Here is an 18,858-nt window from a genome sequence, read left to right as displayed (position 1 = left end):
ATATACTAGTTTCTAAAATTACAGTCCTTAGATGTCTGTCTTAATAAATCAAAATTTAATTTTATTGTCTATTTACTGATAGGACCCTGGAAAAGTCAATAGGATATTAGATTATTTCCAAATTTGTGACATTCCTCCCGTTACTCATCAAATGCACAATCAGTCAGAAAACAATCTTACTTGGAAAAGGCATCTTCTCTCTGGAGTAAAATACACAATTTCAAACCCACCCTCCACCTCTCTCTTAGTTTTCAGTGATTGAAACAAACATTCTCTCCTGTAGTGATCAGACCTTCAGCATATAGCTTGTGGTCAAACATTCACATTAACAAGTTGAGAAAGCCATTTTACAAGAATGAGAGGACTGGGACATTTTTACAAGAGCAGGATGGTTAGCCAATAGGAACAGATAGATCAGCCTTCTGGATATCTACTGTTAACTCCCCTAGTTGCCCCTGGTGCCATTAGTTACTCTTTGTTTTACCTTAAGGCCGTGATGCAAGTAGATTGAAACCTAAGCATACATAAGCGCTGTGGAGTTACAATAAAGTAGCTTTTGCTCACCTCTGTGTGTTTGTGTGTCTGTCTGTCTGTCTCCCCTCTCCCTATCACTCGCACCCTCTCCTCGTGAACCCCGTTATCCGGTTCCGCGGGACGGGACATGCATTTCAGAAATGCAATCACCATCTTTTGAAAGCGAAGTTTGACTATGTCACTGGTGTTGTTTTCTAAAATGCATCACAGAGAGATGGTCCAGCTGGCCGAGGTCAGAGTCCTATGGACCTCTCCAGACCCACACGCTGAGCTCCAGGACCGCACATGGGAACATCTCAACACCCAGCACCCTGGACTGCTGACAGCCAACCTCCCTGTGGCTCTAGTATCCCCCCAAATCTTTCCCAGCCAGCGCCCTATGAGGCTTTGCTCTGTGTCTGCTTCCTACCGTGTTCAGAGCTGCGAGTCCTTGGTATTTTGGGTCTTCAGTAGAGGCCTTCAGTAGAGTTGGAGGGTTTGTCGTCAGCTCAGCGTCAAGTCTAGGGGAGCATTACTCTTTTGAGTTTGGGGGCCACACCCAGCAGCACTCAGGGCTGACTTCTCCTGGGCCCTGGGGACTCTACAGGGTGCTGAGGATCAAACCCTGGTTGGTCATGTGGGGGCCAAGCACCCTGCCCAGCTGTACTATGGCTCTGGCCCCAGAGGGCAGCATTTAACCATCGGACCATAAAGCCACAGGCCACTGCTGACCATGGGTTTGGTAAGGTTGGAACCACCGGTCTGCCGCCTTAGTTACACAGGACAGTGACACAGGGTCGGTGTGAGGCCATAGGTTTTAGGGGAAGCTTGCCCAAGGGACCTGGAGGACTCTGTTGTAGGGCACCTGCCTTGTTGGCATGAAGACCCCAGAGCAGTGCTGTGTGGTCCCCTGCACCATGCAATCTTTTGTATTCAGCACGTCAGAATGTAGGCACTGACCCTAGCATGAGGTTTGGGTAAGTGCTACCGCTGACATGTGACCCTGGGCATACACAGTAGAGGGGACTGGGGTGGGGGTGAGGTTGGAGGTGGTGCTGTAAGGCCCTGGGCTGGAATTTTAAACTCAGTTTGGTAGTGGGATGAGAATTCCAAGATCTGCTTCCAAAACCCTGGTTTCGGAGCTCTGTGGACGAGCCCCTGCAGATGCTGTTTAAACGGTGCTGCCGTAGGGAGGACACGCCCTTGCCAGAGCCCAGCTTGTAGCATACGTGTTCCCTAGTTCTGCAGCTGCACGCAGGGCCAGAGCAGCACGCGACATTAGGCCCCATGCTGCAAGACTGAGTATTCCAGGAGGGGCCTCCAGACCCCCGAGGCACACTGGGGAGGCCTCACTAGCAAAACCACAGTGCTCCTGGGGCCCCCAGGCCACAGCCCAGCTCTCGGCCTTGCCCCTCCTCACTGGGATCTCCCTTAGGAGAAGCAGGACCAAAGCCTCTGGCAGTGCGGTCAGATGCAGGATTTGCTGTGGCTCTGAGGTGTGGTTGGGAGAGGAAGTTGCCTCTCGCAAAATGAGAACTGAATACACTTTGGGTATTATTTCCTGGGTCATACCCAGTGGTGCTCAGAGCACTTCCCTGTGTGCCGGGGAGCGGACTTGGGGTCCCCACATGCAAGGTACAAACTCCAGCCCTTGAACCATCCCCTGCCCCTTGGTCAGCATTGCTGCCAAGTCAGGCCACTGTTCTCTTGTTTGTTTGTTTTTTTTTTTTGCTTTTTTGGGTCATACCCGGCGATGCACTGGGTTACTCCTGGCTTTGCACTCAGGAATCACCCCTGGCGTTGCTCAGGGGACCATATGGGACGCTGGGAATCGAACCCGGGTCGACCAAGTGCAAGGCAAATGCCCTACCCACTGTGCTATCACTCCAGCCCCCAAGCCACTGGGTTTTTACAAGCCCGCCTAGCCAACCCCTGTCCCAGCCAGCAGCACCCCGCCCGCCCCCTTGACTCAACCGAGATTGAGTTGAGTCGCATCTAATCCTGCAGAGCTTCCTCCAGATTGGAATCTCGTCCCCAACAGCTAGGACACCCACTGGTGGGGTTCTTGGGAGTGCAGGAAAGGGGATACTAGTAGGGCAGGCCCCTTGCCCTGCCAAATCCCTGCTACTGCAATGTTCCACAGGGTCAGCTGCTAAGCAGACGATGGCTTATGCTGAGGTATTTTGGGTGGGAGTTTCCGGAAATCGGGGAGACGGTATATGAGACACAAAATGCAACCAAACTCAGGGCCCTTTAATAAAGTTGATGCTTTTCAGCTGCCCATCACAGGCGTGAGGAGGTTGAAATCCAGCAGTACTGAGGGTGAAGCACGCATCAGCTGCGGTAACGATTTGAATGCCAGCACTGCATACATCGGGGCCCTGAGGGACTGACAGGTGTGCCCTGAGCACTGCCGGGTGTGCCCCCCCACCCACAAACAAAACCAAACCTCTGGCAGAGCTTAGTCAAGTGGATGGTGCCAGTCCTCTGGTGTGCAGAGGTTGGAAGCCTCTGTGGGCAAGGAAGAGGCAGAGAAGGCTCAGCTTTATGGGACAGCTGGATGCACTAAGCTCTGTCTGCAGGTGGTCTCTGTTCAATCCTGACACCGACTGGTACCCCCAAGCACTCCAGGAGTGACTCCCAAGCACAGAGCTGGGAGAAACCCCCAAATCAAAATCATGTTAATAAAGATCTGGCAAGCTTGGGGTTGGAAGGCTTTACAAGGTTTAGAGGAAGACGGGGATAAGGCCTAGCAGACTGGACTGTCCATGGCTGAAAACTCCGAACCCTTCCAGGCCAGCAGGCAGCAGGAAGGCACAGGATCCAGGCTGGCATGTCCCAGGAGGCTGCACGCTGCATTACGGCGTCTGGGTGGCTGAGCTGTCACCCAAACGCAAGCCTCCACCCAGAGCAGGGCCTTGACCCTGCTGGTAAGGACCCTTGGGAGCTCATCACACAGCATGACTGTGACGGACACGAACTGTCACAACTTTAATAGACGCAGGTGGCGTCTGCCAAGCACAGTGAACACACAAGGGCTCAGCTCCCTTGGGCTAACGTGGCCACCCTCGGCGCGTTCCTGCCTCTCCCTTCAAGGGCACCAGCAGGGCAAGACGGAGGCACAGGGAAGGTATTGTTCGTACCACACGCAGGCAGAGGCCCACAGGACGAGAAACAATCGTTGCTCGCCAGCCAAAAAGATGTGGGGGTGCCAATCACCCAGCCTGAGGCCATAGGACCCTCAGTCTGACGAAATCTACACAGTGCTACTGGATGTGGGAGGCAATGACCAAAGACCGCCCTGGCCTTCAGTGCTGGGGTAGCTGGGGACCTATAAGGTCTGCAGTCTCTTCTCGCCTCAAAAGAGCACAGATCCCCGACTTCTGCATGCAGCTTCCCCCGGCGTCCCAGCAAAACCAGCCATGAGGGGAAAGAGCGTTTGTGCCCGATCGTCACCTACATGGTGAGTTCAGGAGGGTGGCACCCCCAGGGCCCCCTCCCAGGCCCCATGTGCCCACGCCTGACAGCGGCCCGTGTCCAGCCAGACTCCGCATGCCGGCCATTGCGGGGTGCAGCCCTTTACAGGCCTCAGGACAGAGCAGCCTCCCGCTCCTTGTTTCTCTCCCTTGGGTTAGATGGTTCTTGTGTCTTCCGAGGGCTTCCCGCCCCATCCAGAGCTCAGGCCAATCCAGTCCCTCCGGGAGCCCCTCAGAGACACCCACATTCTTCCACGATCATGTCCTTGTGGTGGTCGAGGAGGACTCGGCCGTTGTCCACATAGAGCATGCTCAGGGGCTTTGTCTTCACCGGCGCGCAGCACGTGGACGGGACTCGGTGTGGCTGGTACCGTTTCAGTAGACTCTGCAAGGGAGAGGAGAGCTCAGTGGTCAGGGCGGGCAGGGTAGCATCATTTTAGGAGAAGTGGGGGGTAGTTGCCAAGAGTTAAAACCAGTTTCTGGGGACAAAGATAAAAGGAAATTATTTCCACAAAGGAAACAGCATGCCAATATTCAACTTGAATATCTAATACTTTTTTTTTTTTTAAGTTTTGTATATGTTTGGTTGGGTGTTAGGCCTCTCCCAGTGCTCAGGGAACATACAGTGTCAGAAATCAAGCTTCCTGGGGGCTGGAACACAGCAGGTAGGGTGTTTGCCTTGCACGCTGCCAACCCGGGTTCGATTCCCAGCATCCCATATGGTCCCCTGAGCACCGCCTTGGGTAATTCCTGAGTGCAAAGCCAGGAGTAACCCCTGTGCATTGCCAGGTGTGACCCAAAAAGGAAAAACAAACAAAAAAAGAAATCAAGCTTCCTTCATGCAAATAATCTGTAGACGGAAGATTTTAATCTGGTTTGGTTTTGTTTGGGGAGAGGCAGGGGGCTTACTCCAGCTCTTTGCTGAGCGTTCACTCCAGGACTGCTCTGGGGTACGCCATACCAGGGACGGAGCCCCGGTCACCACATGAAAGACAAGCGCCTTGCCTGCTGTTCTCTCTCCCACCCTTAAAGTCAGGGCTGGGCAGTGGAAACCTTTCTAGTCACTCCTAACTGGATAAAAGACAAGGAAAGGGGCAGGTGGGCAGCTCAGCAGGACAGATTATGCTGTAATGTTGGAGGCCCTGGTGCCAGATGGTCCTCCCAGCACCCAGCCGGGTATAGCCCTTAACTTTTGGAGAGCCACTATTTGTGGTCCAAATCTCTCCCCCAAAGTAATATTAATTTAAAAACAAAGGGGCCAGAGCGATAGGACAGCAGTTAGGGTGCTTGCCTTGCACACGTCCTACCCAGGTTTGATCCGCAGCATCCCATGAGCACGGCCAGGAATGATTCCTGAGTGCAGAGCCAGGAGTGACCCCTGAACAGCACTGGGTGTGGCCCCCAAACCAAATAAATAAATAAATAAATGGATAAGTAGAATGGCCAGGAGGAAGTGCCCATTCCCCAGGGACCCACCTGGATGTAGGCGTGGTTGGTGGGATGGAACTCCTCCCCCACGGGGTTCGGGCACACACCCTCGCAGCGGTAGGCGTTGTACTGCTTGGGGTAGATGATCCAGGACCCCCATCCGATCAGGTTGAAGTCCACCTGGAACTTGACCTTGCGACACAGCTGGCTCCTGTCAGGCAGGTGATAGCGCCGCTGCCTCCGGCCCCTCTCCCGAGACAGCTGTCCCTCCTGGACCCGCCAGGAGCTCTCGGCTTCCCCGAGCAGGGTGGAGCTGCCCAGCCGCTTCTGCTCTGGGGACAGGTTGGAGTAGAGCAAGAGGAACACGTCACTGGCGGTGTTGTTGGGGCCCGTAGGCGAGGGAGGCTGTGGCCGACACTCTCCAGCCAGGCTGGACACCTGCTCCTCCAGCTCCCTTGGGCGCTTCAGCCACTTGGAGAGCGGCCTGGTCACCTCCAGGACCACGCTGTTGGAGACGAAGGTCACCTGGGACAGGGGGACAGTGAACAGGTCCATGTGGTGGCGCTGCGGGCAGCCGGCGTGGGCCTGGCCCTCGGCTGGCTTGGGCTGGTGGAAGAGCTCGATGGAGAGCGGGCCGTGGGCGGGGAGTGGGATGGGGGGCTCCAGCCGCAGCCGGAGCTCGGCCCACTCCAGCTCCTCCTCTTGGTTCAGGAAGGAGAAGTCGAAAGCGAAGGCCCAGCGTGGCCCGTCCACCTGCACATCTGCGTCGGGAGAAACAGGAAGGAGGTAGGTAAGTGCAGCCCCGCAGCCTCCGCTAGCGGGACAGGCACCACCATTGCTCACCGAGAGCCCCTCCCCTGACACTCGGTCCTCGCACCCCGACCCTAAGCGCCGGATGGCTAGTGGAGTCTGTTTCGCTTGTGGAGTCTGTTTCGACTTTGTCTGTTGTGGTGGTTTGGGGCCACCCCCAGCGGTGCTCAGGGCTTACTCCTGGCTCTGCATTCAGGGATCACTCCTGGGGGCTCAGGGGATCAGGTGGGATGCCGAGATGGGTTGAACCCGAGTTGGCCACGTGCAAGGCAAGCGCCCTACCCCACTGCACTACAGCTCTAGCCCGAGTCCGCGTTTCAGAGTGGAGGAGAATGCGAGCGCGGGGAGCGGCAAGAACCCACCCAAGGTGTGATTCTGAGGTCGGAGCTGAAGGTGCACCTCGACTGCCTTCAAAGCCCAGCTCCAGTCCTCTGCTCAGCTAGCTCCCGCTGCAAACGGTCAGTCAGTGAAACTGTGCAGAACATTCAGGAAAGGCTGGGGAAACTCATCTCCCCTCGCGCAGCTCAGGCCAAACCTTGGGCTTTCATTTTTGTTTTGTTTTGGGGACCACAACCAGCCAGTGCTCATGAGTTACTCGCGACTGCACTCAGGAATCCTGGTGGTGCTCAGGGGACTGTATGGGATACTGGGGATTGAACTTCTGAGTTAACCACTGTCACTGTTATCCTGTTGCTCAACGATTTGCTTGAGCTGGCACCAACAATAACATCTCCATTGTGAGATTTGTTGTTACTGTTTTTGGCATATCGAATACGCCACGGGTAGCTTGCCAGGCTCTGCCGTGTGGGCGGGATACTCTCAGTAGCTTGCCGGGCTCTCCAAGAGGGGCAGAGGAATAAAACCTGGGTCGGCCACATGCAAGGCAAATGCCCTACCCACTGTGCTGTCTCTCCAGCTCCCAAAATCTGGGGCTTTCTGCCCTAAGTCCTGGGCTTCTGCTCCCCCGTGAGCCTGCAGTCAGCCTCTGCCAGCCCCTCCTCACTGAGAAGCACATCCTGGCCCAGACCCAGGGAGATGGAGTCATCTGCCAGGAGAGGCCCCGAGAGCTCAGGGCTTCCAGGTCACAGAAGCCAGACTGGCTGACCATGTCCTAGCCGTGTCCTGGGCTACCTACGTACAGAGACGCATGGCAGTACAGGCTTTGAACATTGCTATACAGGCCCTGTCCTGAGAGATGCTCACCCTACCATCCTGGCTAGTCCACATACCTGGGCACACAGCACCATGCCTGCCACACACACACACACACACACACACACACACACACACACACACACATACACAAACTCTCCCACATACCACACACACATACACTCTCGGGCTTTTTCTCACACATGCACACACACAAACTCCCCCTCTCACACACCACACTCACCACTCTCTCTCTCTCTCTCTCTCTCTCTCTCTCTCTCACACACACACACACACACACACACACACACCCCAACCCTTCTCTCCCACCTAGACCACAAAGTCCAGACAAGGGAGGGAAGGGGGTGGACGGATGCTTTGTTTCACTGCCGGATGAAGTGGCGTGAGATTTGGGAATAGCACACAGGATGGACGGAAAAGTGATCTTCAGGGTCAGGCTCAAGCAGGAGGGCCTCGGGTTGGATCCAGAGCACTGCCTAGCCCACAGCCACTGCAGGGTGAGGGCCCAACAACAGGGAAACAGAGACACAAATGAGTGGCCCTTAGGGGCCGAGAGAGCCACAACCAACTGCATCGATTCCCCACACGCCAACAGAGGCAAAGACAGGAGAGAAGTCCTCTGGAGCTTCTCTCTCCCCTCTACAATGGAAGTAGTAATGCAGTGACAAGAGGAACTGGGGAATACGAAGGTCTGAAGGGGGTCCGAGTGCACAGTGAGTAGGGCATGTGCCTTGCATGCAGCCAACTGGGTTCTCACCCATTGAGCACAGAGCCAGGAGCAAGTCACAAGCACTGTGGTGTGAGGTCCCTGACACAACTAAACAAACAAAAAATAAAACGAGCTGTGCCTGGCTTGCAGAGGAAGGCAACCTTGTGGCTCTGGGGATGGATGACTGCTGCAGGCTATCCAACGTGCGGGTTCCTTTCCTTCTTTGGACCTCAGTTTCCCCTCATTGTAAAAGAAAGAACGGGGTGGGGGGGGCTGCAGTTTCCTGAGATACGGGTGTAAAAGAGTTTGACTCTCTCAGCCATGCCACGACAGTATCTTTCACCACTGCTGCCAAATTCTGATTCCTGATGCAGCCAGGTCCTTGGGCAGGAGTGGGTGAAGCACCTGGACAGGGGAAGGAAGTGGCGAGTTCCATGGGGGGGAGGGGGACACTGCAGGGATGAAATGGGTCCGGTCACCACACACACCTTGGGACTCCCTAAGTCTGACTCATCATGCCATTGGGGGGGCCCAATCTTTTGGAAGGTCACTGAAGACTAATAGGCTTTGGGGCTGGAGCGATAGCACAGTGGGTAGGGCGTTTGTCTTGCATGCGGCTGACCCGGGTTCGATTCCCAGCATCCCATATGGTCCTCTGAGCACCGCCAGAAGTAATTCCTGAGTGCAGAGCCAGGAGGAACCCCTGTGCATCGCCAGGTGTGACCCAAAAAGAAAAAAATAAAGACTAACAGGCTTTAAGAATGCTCACCCTCGATCACCCTTGACCCGAGAGCTGAGGGAGCAGAAGGCAGAAGGAAAGAAATTGAGGGAGGAAGAAAGAAGATGAGAGGGGCTGGAGCGATAGCACAGTGGGTAGGGCGTTTGCCTTGCACGCGGCCGACCCGGGTTCGAATCCCAGCAACCCATATGGTCCCCTGAGCACCGCCAGGGGTGATTCCTGAGTGAAGAGCCAGGAGTGACCCCTGTGCATCCCTGGGTGTGACCCAAAAACAAAAAAAAAAAAAGAAAGAAGATGAAAAAGGAAAGTAAGGGGTGAGCAGGGCCGGGGCTTCAGGCATGCCGGTGAGATGAGAGAGTGGTACAGACCAACAACACTGGAGGCATGTTTGTAAACACTTGGTAATGTGTCTGGCAAGGTGGTGGGTGGGGGTGGTGGAGTGGTTGGAGGTGAGGCATGTGAACACGGTGGGGGGGAGTTAACACTGGTGGTAGGGTTGGTGTTTAAATACTATTGTTGAGCCTAAAACTCAACAATCAATAACTTTGTGAATCATGGTGGGGTTTTTTGATTTTTTTTTTTGCTTTTTGGGTCAGAGGAGTTGTCATCTGACAGGATGGTGAGGTGAGGGACTGAAGTGATAGCACAGCGGGTAGGGCGTTTGCCTTGCACTCGGCTGACTCGGGTTCGAGTCCTCCACCCCTCTCGGAGAGCCCTGGCAAGCTACCCGTAATGATATGCGAAAAACAGTAACAAGAAATCTCACAATGGAGACGTTACTGGTGCCCGCTAGAGCAAATCAATGAACAACGGGGTGACAGTGCTACAGTGCTTTCTGGGTCACACCCGGTGATGCACAGGGGTTACTCCTGGCTCTGCACTCAGGAATTACTCCTGGCGGTGCTCCGGGGACCATATGGGATGCTAGGAATCAACCCAGGTTGGCCACGTGCAAGGCAAACGCCCTACCCACTGTGCTATCGCTCCAGCTCCAATTGTGGTTCTTTCAATTAAAAAAAAAAAATTATAAAAAGTGAGGGCTGGAGAGATAGCAGGTAGAGTGCTTGCTCTGTCTCTCCAGACACCACGAGCTACCAGGAGTGATTCCTGAAATGAAGAGCCCAGAGTATCCCCTGAGTACCACTGGGTGTGGCCCCCAAAGGAACAGAAAGAATGCTCTCCCTGGTAGTGGGAGGAAGCCAAATCAGCATCTTCCAGGCAGGCCACAAATGTGACCCTCCATGCCCTGAATGCAGACTGCCACACAGACCTGGTGTCATCCAGACACCGCCCCCCACCTCGCACACCCTCCTCCCCAATTCAGCACATGGGGTGCTAGGCTAGACAGGGGGTGGCGGGGAGGGGTCAGGGTGATGTAAACCCTAAGGACAGTCACTCCAAGCCAGTGCTGAGGGTCCGACCAGCACTCCTGGAACCCTGGCTCCCACCCCTGAGACTGTGTGAGGAAATGAATGAAAGGTTCGAGTATGGGGGCTCAATGGGGGCAGAAGCAAACCTCGGGTCAGGCGGCTCACAACAGAACTAGGAGCTGAGCATAGCAGAGGGGTGCTGGCACCAGGTAGCCACAGGACAAAAAGAACTCTCTTCGGGCGCATTACCCAGGACAATGGCGTGACGGCAAATATTGTTATGGATATTTCTTCCCCGCCCCAGTCCTTCCACAGGAGAAATTTAAGAAATCGACAGATCAGCTCAGACACACCCCAGAGAAAACTAAGCATGGAGTCAGGGACCAGAGCCCCACTTTCCAAACTGCCTTATGACCAGTCGGCCCCACACACCTGTCAGGATTTTCTGGGAAGAGAGAGTGACCTGGTAAAGCACTGAGCACAACCCCAACCTTCCACCCCAGCCCTCCAGCCTGGCGCTCTCTGGAACTCAGTAATTTAAATGGCTCCCCCATTACCCTTCCTCTAGTCTGGCTGGTCCCCTGATGACCCTCCCGGAGAAGGTCACCAATGGTTTGACCCCAGACAGGACAGACCAAAAGCTGGGAGCTGCTGTCGGGCGCCCCCTGCATCCCCCTCCCAGATCACAGGGGGCCAGCGGGTGGCCACTGAGGTCAGACTGCTGATGTGGATTGCGCGCTGGGTGAGGGAGGGCTGTCTGGCCCCCGCAGACAAGGGCAGGCAGTGGTGACCGGCATCTGCTCCCCAACTCAGGATTCCGGATGTGCTTGCGTGGGGGAGGGGGGAAGGGACCCCGTGCAACACCTACCTGCTGGCCTCACCCACTGCCCAGATGCCAATCCTCAAGGGAAATACTCTCCTGGCACCCCCACTTCCTCCGCAGCCCCCAAACCTAGGCGACCTGGCCTGGCCTGGGGTCTGCCTTCCTGCCCCATTTCTGGGCACCTCAGGTCTAATTCCAGATCTCTGAATCCTGAATTCCAGTGCTACATGCTTGGTACCCGTTCTAAGTTGGTGACCAGTCGGAAACATTTGCAGCATCGCACCCAGGGACCACCCGCTCTGCTCCCAAAGAAAAGATTGCACAAAATGTGCTGGCAACAGTAACTGTCTTGATTGTGACTGAGCGAGTGTTGGACTGAGTTTTACTTTATGTGCCTGTTACCTAAGTCTCGCCACACATTATATAGAACAGTGACACACACACAACCTCCACACACACCCCTGCACAGCCGTGCCAACTTTGGCGCCGAGAGGTGGCTCCCCGAGGTCCCCCGGATAAGCGTTGCCATCAGACTCAGACCTCCCGTGCCGCGTCCTGCCCACCCAGACGCAGACCCCGGCCACCAAGGCGCCCCTTCGGGTGTGGGTCGTCCCGAGGGGCGTGCAGTGCGCGGGGTGGGGGGCGCCTACCTTGAGCTTGCAGGCTGCGGATAATGTCGGCCCGAGGCAGCGGGGCACGGTACAGGCTCAGCATATAGGCCAGCGGGTTCGGCGACGGCTGTCCCTGTGTCTCGAGGGACCCCGAGACCAGCGTGGCGGTGCCGGCGTGGACCAGCGCGCAGCAGGCGTGCAGGAGGAGGCCGGGAAGGCGATGGGCGTGCATGGTGGGCTGGCCGGGCCGGGCGCCGCACCTCCGCCCGTTTTATCCCCGACCTGCGCCCCGCCCCGCCCCTGCCCGGCTCCCTGGGGAGATGCTGGAAACTCTTATGATCCCCCCAGGGGGTGGCCTCCCGGAGACCCCCCCCAACAGTGGGCAGGCGGGAGCTGAGTCTGTCCAGGAGCCCCGCCAGCTGGGGAATCGTTAGGGCCCCTCTGCTTGGCCTGACCTGGGCGCCCGGGCATACTCTCTGCCCGTTTCTGAGACCCCCCGACTCCCACCTCAGAATCAAGGCTTCCAGACGCTGCCTCTCCTGGGGTCCCCCTCACTGCCTCCACTCCAGGCTCCAAAGGGCTTTCTGGAGCAACAGGGAGTGTCGATGCTTAGAAGGGGCACAGCCGCCCACTGGCCCTGGGTACTGCAGCTCAGCCTGGTCTCGACACTGTCCCGGCAGCTTCTGGGCACTGCCTAGGGTCCGGAGTGCCAGTCTGGACAGCTACCTCTAGATACTGACCAGGGGTCGCCCCAACAAAGAAGAGGGATGGCAGGTACAGTTCCCCAGGGCTTGCCTCAGTGGTGGGTGTTCCCCTGGGTGGTGCGCAGGAAGGGCCAGGGCGGCTTGCTCGGTCAGACAGGTGAGGGGGGTTCAGCAGGAACAGGATCCCCGCGCTCAGCTGACCAGTGACCCCAGCCACCCGCTTCCTGCACCAGCCGAGAGAGTTCAGGAACATGGCTTGGCCCAAGTTGCCCACATTCCCCACTCTCTCCAGCCTGCGTCAGCTTCGCACTTCCCACTCGCCGCTCCCTGGGCCCCGCCGTCCTCATCTGCACAAGACTGAACCCGGCCAGGCCTCCCGTTCAGGTGCAAAGTCTGGTCCGTGCTGGAATCACCTTTAAAGAAATGTAAATCCCAGCCCCCACTGTTTTCCTCCCCACCGGAGGAGACACTTTCCGCCCACCCCCACCCCAGACTCACTCTCAGCCCCCAGCTCCTTCCCGCCTGCCGAGCACTTAAGCAGCTGGCTTGCAAATACTGAAAGGCCTAAGGGTCCGACCCCCTGGGCTTCTCTCTCAGGATCCCCTCCCCACTTCTTAGGAAAGGAGGAAAGCCCAGCCCCAAAGCAGTCCCAAGGTGGCCCTTCCGGCCAGAAGGAACTTCACTCAGGACAGAGAGGCTGCAGAACACCCTCCACCAAGGGACGCTGGTGGTCCACGCCTGCGAGCAAGCTGGGGCTTCTGACACATCAGGCAGTGGCCACTGGGACCCAAAGCTAAGGAAGTCAATGGTGACATATCTCCGGCTGGAGATAAATATCACCGTCTTTCTTTCCCCCCTTTTCTTGGCAGTGTCTTGGTAGAACCCAGGGCCAGACAAATTCAAGTCCAGTGCCGTGCCCCTGGGTGGGAGAGACGGGACAGCCGAGAGAGCCCTGTCAGGCTTGCATACAGCCATTCAGATTCAGTCCCAGGCACCCCTTATGGTTCCCCAAGCACTGCCCGGAGTGATCCCTGAGTGCAGGGCCAGAACTAAGCCCCAGCGCGGCAGGGTGTGGCCCTCACAGCGAACACCCCTCCCCCCATTGAAAAAGAAACCCACTGCCACAGAGCCACTTCCCGGTTTAAAGGATTGAGCTCCCAGTTCTAATCCAGAACTTCAGAATTCAGGTTTGCTAAGAGGCCTTGACCACCTCGAGAGCCGGCAGGCACCTTAGTGCAGTGATTCTTATCCAATGGCTCGAAGCTGTAGTTGCAGTTGGGAACTTACTTCCAGGCTTCAGTTTTCTGTCACACTTAAAAGCCAGAGACAGTCCTTTCTATTCGGCATAAATGATACAAATGCAAAAATGCTTTCTGTTCTCTCTAGGGGCTTGGGGGGGTGGGGGGTGTAAAGCTTTGTGCAGATGAATAGAAGTGCTCCAGGGAATATTTGTAAGACCTCCTGCTTGTGTCTGTAAGTGCTCTGTACTTGTCACCTAACTTCTACAGTTTGGGCCCTGCTAGCTCCAAAGAGTTGGCAAGAGTTAGCCTCACCTCTCCGCATCAGAAGCCTTGCCCCCCACCCCCACCCCCTGCAGAAAGCACCCACATCCAGGTTATGAATGCCTAATCAAAAACAACCATAGAGAGGCTGGAGCAATAGCACAGTGGGGAGGACGTTTGCCTTGCACGTGGCAGACCCCTGGTTCGATTCCCAGCATCCCATATGGTCCCCTGAGCACCAGGAGTGATTCCTGAGTGCAGAGCCAGGAGTAACCTCTGTGCATCGCCAGGTGTGACCCAGAAAAAAAAAAAAGCAACCATAGAGGGGCCAGAGTGATAGTACAGCAGGTAGGGTGTTTGCCTTGCACGCAGCCAACCTGGGTTCAACCCCCAGCTTCATGTATGGTCCCCCAAGCACCACCAGGAGTAATTCCTGAGTGCAGAGCCAGGAGTAACCCCTGAGCATTGCTGGTGTAACCCAAAAAGAACAAAAAAAAAACATAGAGGGCTGAGGGATAATACAGTGGGGAAGGGGCTTACTTTGCACAAGGTAGACCCAAGTTCAATCCCCGGCACCTGATGTGGTCTTCCAAATCTGCTAGGAGTGAGTCCTGAGTGCAGAGCCAGGAGCAACCCTGAGCACCTTTGGGTGTGGCCCCCCAAACAAAAAGAAAACCAACAGCAATGAATGTGGGTGATGCCTGGGAACCCAAAAAAGGAGCACAAGAGAGACAGGTATGAAGGTATGAAGACCCAAAGCTATGGAGAACACAATCCACACAAGTCCTAGAATCCATGTGGGGCCTCTATTTTGGTCACACCCGACAATGCTCAGGGGCTACTCCTGGCTCTGCACTCCAGAATTACTCTTAACAGGGTTCAGGGAACCATATGGGATGCCGGGGATCGAACCCAGGTTGGCCATGTGCAAGGCAAATGCCCTCCCTGCCCTGTGTGTCCCCCTTTAAATCAGGATATTGGGACCCATCAGTCTTATCCTCAAGATGTTGGGTGAAGGGACCAGGAAAAGGCTTAGTCATTAGGAGCATTAACTTTTGTTTGTTTGTGTGCCACATCCAGAGATACTCAGGGTTGACTCCTGGCTCTGTGCTCAGGAATCACTACTGGTGGTGCTGCTTATTGACCAACTGGGATGTGGGGAATCGGACCGGGGCTGGCTTTGTGCAAGTCAAGCACTCTCCCCACTGTGCTATTGCTCCAGCCCCTGGACCACGTGTTTTATGCTATTGCTCCTGCACCTGACCCAGTTGTTTTTTTTTCTTTTTGGGTCACACACGGTGATGCTCAGGGCTCATTCCTGGCTCATGCACTCAGAAATTACTCCTGGTGGTGCTTGGGGGACCATACAAGATGCTGGGATTTGAACCCGGGTCGGCCGCGTGCAAGGCAAATGCCCTACCTGCTGTGCTATCACTCCAGCCCCTTGACCCAGTTTTGATTCCCAGTCCCATATGGTTTTCCAGCACTGGAGCCCTGGAGCACTGCCTGAGTGGCCCTGCCGGGTCCAGCAGCGGAAGATCTGGGCAACACCACATCCCTAGGCCCTCGCATCGAACTGCCAGCCAGGTTAGCTAGCTGAGGACTAGCAGGAGTGGCCCTTGGTCTGAGTCCCCCTCTATAAAATGGCGGTGGGAATAAAATAAGATGCTACCATCTCCTTTCATCTTAGCCCAGCTGCTTGCCATTGCGGATGGTTTTGCAGCCAGAGAAACAGGACAGTGGGGAAGGTGCTCATCTGGTATGTGACCAAGCCTATCTCAGTCCCCAGAACTCCATATGGTCCTCAAGCACTGCCAGAAATGATCTCTGAGCACAGAGACTGAGCACCTCTGGGTGTAGCCCCAAAGCCCTGTTACCCCATTACAAGGATAGCTGTACTCATCCTATGAGGGAAGAAACTAGTGGGTGTTCCGTGCATTTAAGGAGCGCCACACAGTGACCAGTAGAAACAGCAGGTCCACTTGTCACCCACTTGTCCACTCCTGTCCCAGTGGCTGCCACAGCCACCAGAGGGTGCCAGACTGTGTGCCTGAACTCTGACCTTTGAAAACCCACGATGAGGGGCTGGAGTGATAGCACAGCAGGTAGGGCGTTTGCCTTGCACGGGGCCGGCCCGGGTTCAAATCCCAGCATCCCATATGGTCTCCTGAGCACCGCCAGGGGTGATTCCTGAGTGCATGAGCCAGGAGTGACCTCTGTGCATTACCGGGTGTGACCCAAAAAGAAAAAAAAATGAAAACCCATGATGACTGGAGCAATAGCACAGCGGATAGGGCATTTGCCTTGCACACGGCCGAGCCGGATTCGATTCCCAGCATCCCATATGGTCACCTGAGCACTGCCAGGAGTAATTCCTGAGTGCAGAGCCAGGAGTAACCCCTGAGCATCACCGGGTGTGACCCAAGAAGCAATAATTAATTAATTAATTAAAACCCACCACCGACCAGAATGAGGGTACGGTGGGGAGGGTGCTTGCATTGCATGTGACTGACTCAGGTTTGATCTTTGGCATCCCATATGGTCCAGATTTTGGCATCCCAAGTCTGCCAGGAGTAATTTCTTAGCACAAAGCCCAGAGTAAGCACTGAGCACTGCTGGTGTGGCCCCCAAACAAAAACAAACGAAAATAGACAAACAAAAACTCGCCAAGTCCAGCTTTCTTGGGAGCTGCAGACAGAGCCGGTTTCTGACATGAACTGGCCCAGAATTTCAGGAATTGATCTGGAACTGCTCTCACAGCTGCAACACATCTGTCACTAAGCTTTCTCAGGGGCTGCTGCCCTAGAAGGGAAGAACCCTTGTGTCTGCCATCTCCTGGGGACCACGGCAAACAGCCCCTCTGTCCTTTCTGCAGACACTCATTAGTCCAGCCTGTTTTGACATGAAGGACTGGCAGTGCTCTGGCCCCTTTCTCCCCCTGTGTCCCAGACAGACTGACCTGCAGGTTACCTGACCTCAGAGATAACCTTTGAGGGCCCTACCAGCTGGTGGCGGGAGAGGATGAGCAAAGTCCCTCACCGCCCCCGCCCTCCACTCCAGCTGGCTTTTCTGCACCCCCTTTGCCCTGAGCAGTGGCAGGCAGCTTTTTTGGGTGCTGAACTCTGAGGTTAGGCTGCCGGCAAACAGAATCTGGACTCTCCTCTCTCACTCCCTGGAAATCTCGAACCAGTCACACTCTTTTTTCTTTTCTTTTTTTTTTTTTGCTTTTTGGGTCACACCCGGCAATGCACAGGGGTTACTCCTGGCTCTGCACTCAGGAATTACTCCTGGTGGTGCTCAGGGGACCACATGGGATGCTGGGATTTGAACCCGGGTCAGCCACGTGCAAGGCAAACGCCCTACTTGCTGTACTATCACTCCAGCCCCCAGTCACACTCTTGAAGCTGCTGCTCCCTTGCTAAAAAAAATGGGGCAGAAGAGATGATACAAGGCTAATGGCACTTGCCTGCACGCAGCCAACCCTGGTTTCTTCCCTGGAACTGCTGACAGTCCCATGTCCCATGCCAGGAGTGAGAGGAGTGAGCCTGAGCATATAGCCGGGATTGAGCCCTCTGAGTACAGAGCCGGGAGTCAGACCAGAGCACAGAGCTGGGAGTGAGCCCTGAGCAAAGCCAGAATAAGCCCTGAGCACAGAGCAGGGACTAAGCCCTGAGTACCTCCAGGTGTAACTCAGTGCCCCCACCCATCCCCCAAAAAACAATATCTGCTAGATAGTAAGTGATGAATGAGTGCAAAGAGCACTGTGCAGGAGACTGTGGTCTTTCGTTTACTCATTCATTTAACAAGCCTGCCTGGCTACTGAGTTTCTGGCAGGTTGACCCCAAGGACACTCCCCTCTGTCTGCATCTAGTGTGCCAGCCTGGTGCCAGCTGCCCCTGTGCATGCCTGGGGCACCTTGCACATTCCTCGCCTCACTGAAGCACTGGGAAGTGTGTAAGTCATTTGGGCGGGGAGGGGGGGCTGAGGTCCAGAGGAATAAGTGTCTCAGTGTGGGCTGAGGGGCCTGCTCGCGCTCCCGTCTCCCACCAGGCCAGCGCAGCTCGGGACACACAGGACCCTGGGATCTGCGCAGTGATGAAGGAGCTTCCCCACTCCACAGAAGTCCCAGCTCAGCTCTGCGCCTTCTGCTTCTGCCTTCTCCCGTTTCCTTTTTGGTTTTGTTTTGGTTTAGAGGACACACCCCACAGGGCCAACCTGGGTTTGGTCTCTGGCATCCCATGTGGTTCCTTGAGCACCACCAGAAGTAATTCCTGAATGCAGAGCCAGGAGTAACTCCTGAGAATCACTGGGTATGACCCCCCCCCAAAAAAAAAACAACCAACTCAGAAAACCAAAAATGCTCGGGGCTAGCAGTGGTCAGGGATTACTTCTGGTGGGCCTCAGAGGAACCACATGGGGTGCCGGGGATGGAGCCTGGTTGGCCATGTACAAGGCAAGCACCCTGCCTGCTGTGCTATCTCTCTAGCCCCGACTCCTGGCAAACTACTGTTCGCTTATCTAAACATAGCTAAAGGGGCTGGAGAGATAGCACAGTGGGTAAGGCCTTTGCCTTGCATGCAGCTGACCCAGCTCAAGCCCTGGCACCACATAAGCATCCTCATACTACTCCAGGAGCAACTTCTGAGCAGGTTGGAGCTAGCCCCTGATGACTGGTGGGTGTGGCCCCAATTTACCCCAGCTCCCAAAGACACTATTAAAAAGTCTCTTCTGGGGGCTAGAGTGATAGCACAGCAGGTAGGGTGTTTGTCTTGCACGCAGCCGACCTGGGTTCAAATCCCAGCATCCCATATGGTCCCCTGAGCACCGTCAGGGGTGATTCCTGAGTGCATGAGCCAGAAGTGACCCCTGTGCATTGCTGGGTATGACCCAAAAAGCAAAAAAAAAAAAGTCTCTTCCTCGGTGATGTTATATAGCCAGTAGGGTACTTGTCTCGACCCCTGTTTAATTTCAGGCATCTCATAAATTCCCCTGAGCACCAG

At 55.4% G+C, this 18,858-nt stretch overlaps 1 protein-coding gene across 1 annotated transcript; it reads right to left on the bottom strand.

Moving 5' to 3' along the window:
* Positions 1-4,221: 4,221 nt before the first annotated feature.
* On the bottom strand, positions 4,222-11,884 carry NODAL (nodal growth differentiation factor). The gene is made up of 3 exons (XM_004615487.1): positions 11,692-11,884; positions 5,466-6,178; positions 4,222-4,374 (listed from the first exon to the last, which is right to left on the bottom strand). The coding sequence occupies exons 1-3, from the start codon at positions 11,882-11,884 to the stop codon at positions 4,222-4,224; spliced, it is 1,059 nt and encodes a 352-aa protein (XP_004615544.1).
* Positions 11,885-18,858: the final 6,974 nt, after the last annotated feature.

This window comes from Sorex araneus, chromosome 3 (assembly GCF_027595985.1).
Source record: "Sorex araneus isolate mSorAra2 chromosome 3, mSorAra2.pri, whole genome shotgun sequence".
In the NCBI taxonomy this organism is placed as follows: domain Eukaryota; kingdom Metazoa; phylum Chordata; class Mammalia; order Eulipotyphla; family Soricidae; genus Sorex; species Sorex araneus.
Note: the sequence above shows the minus strand (reverse complement) of the source record. Positions and strands in the feature narration are given on the sequence as shown.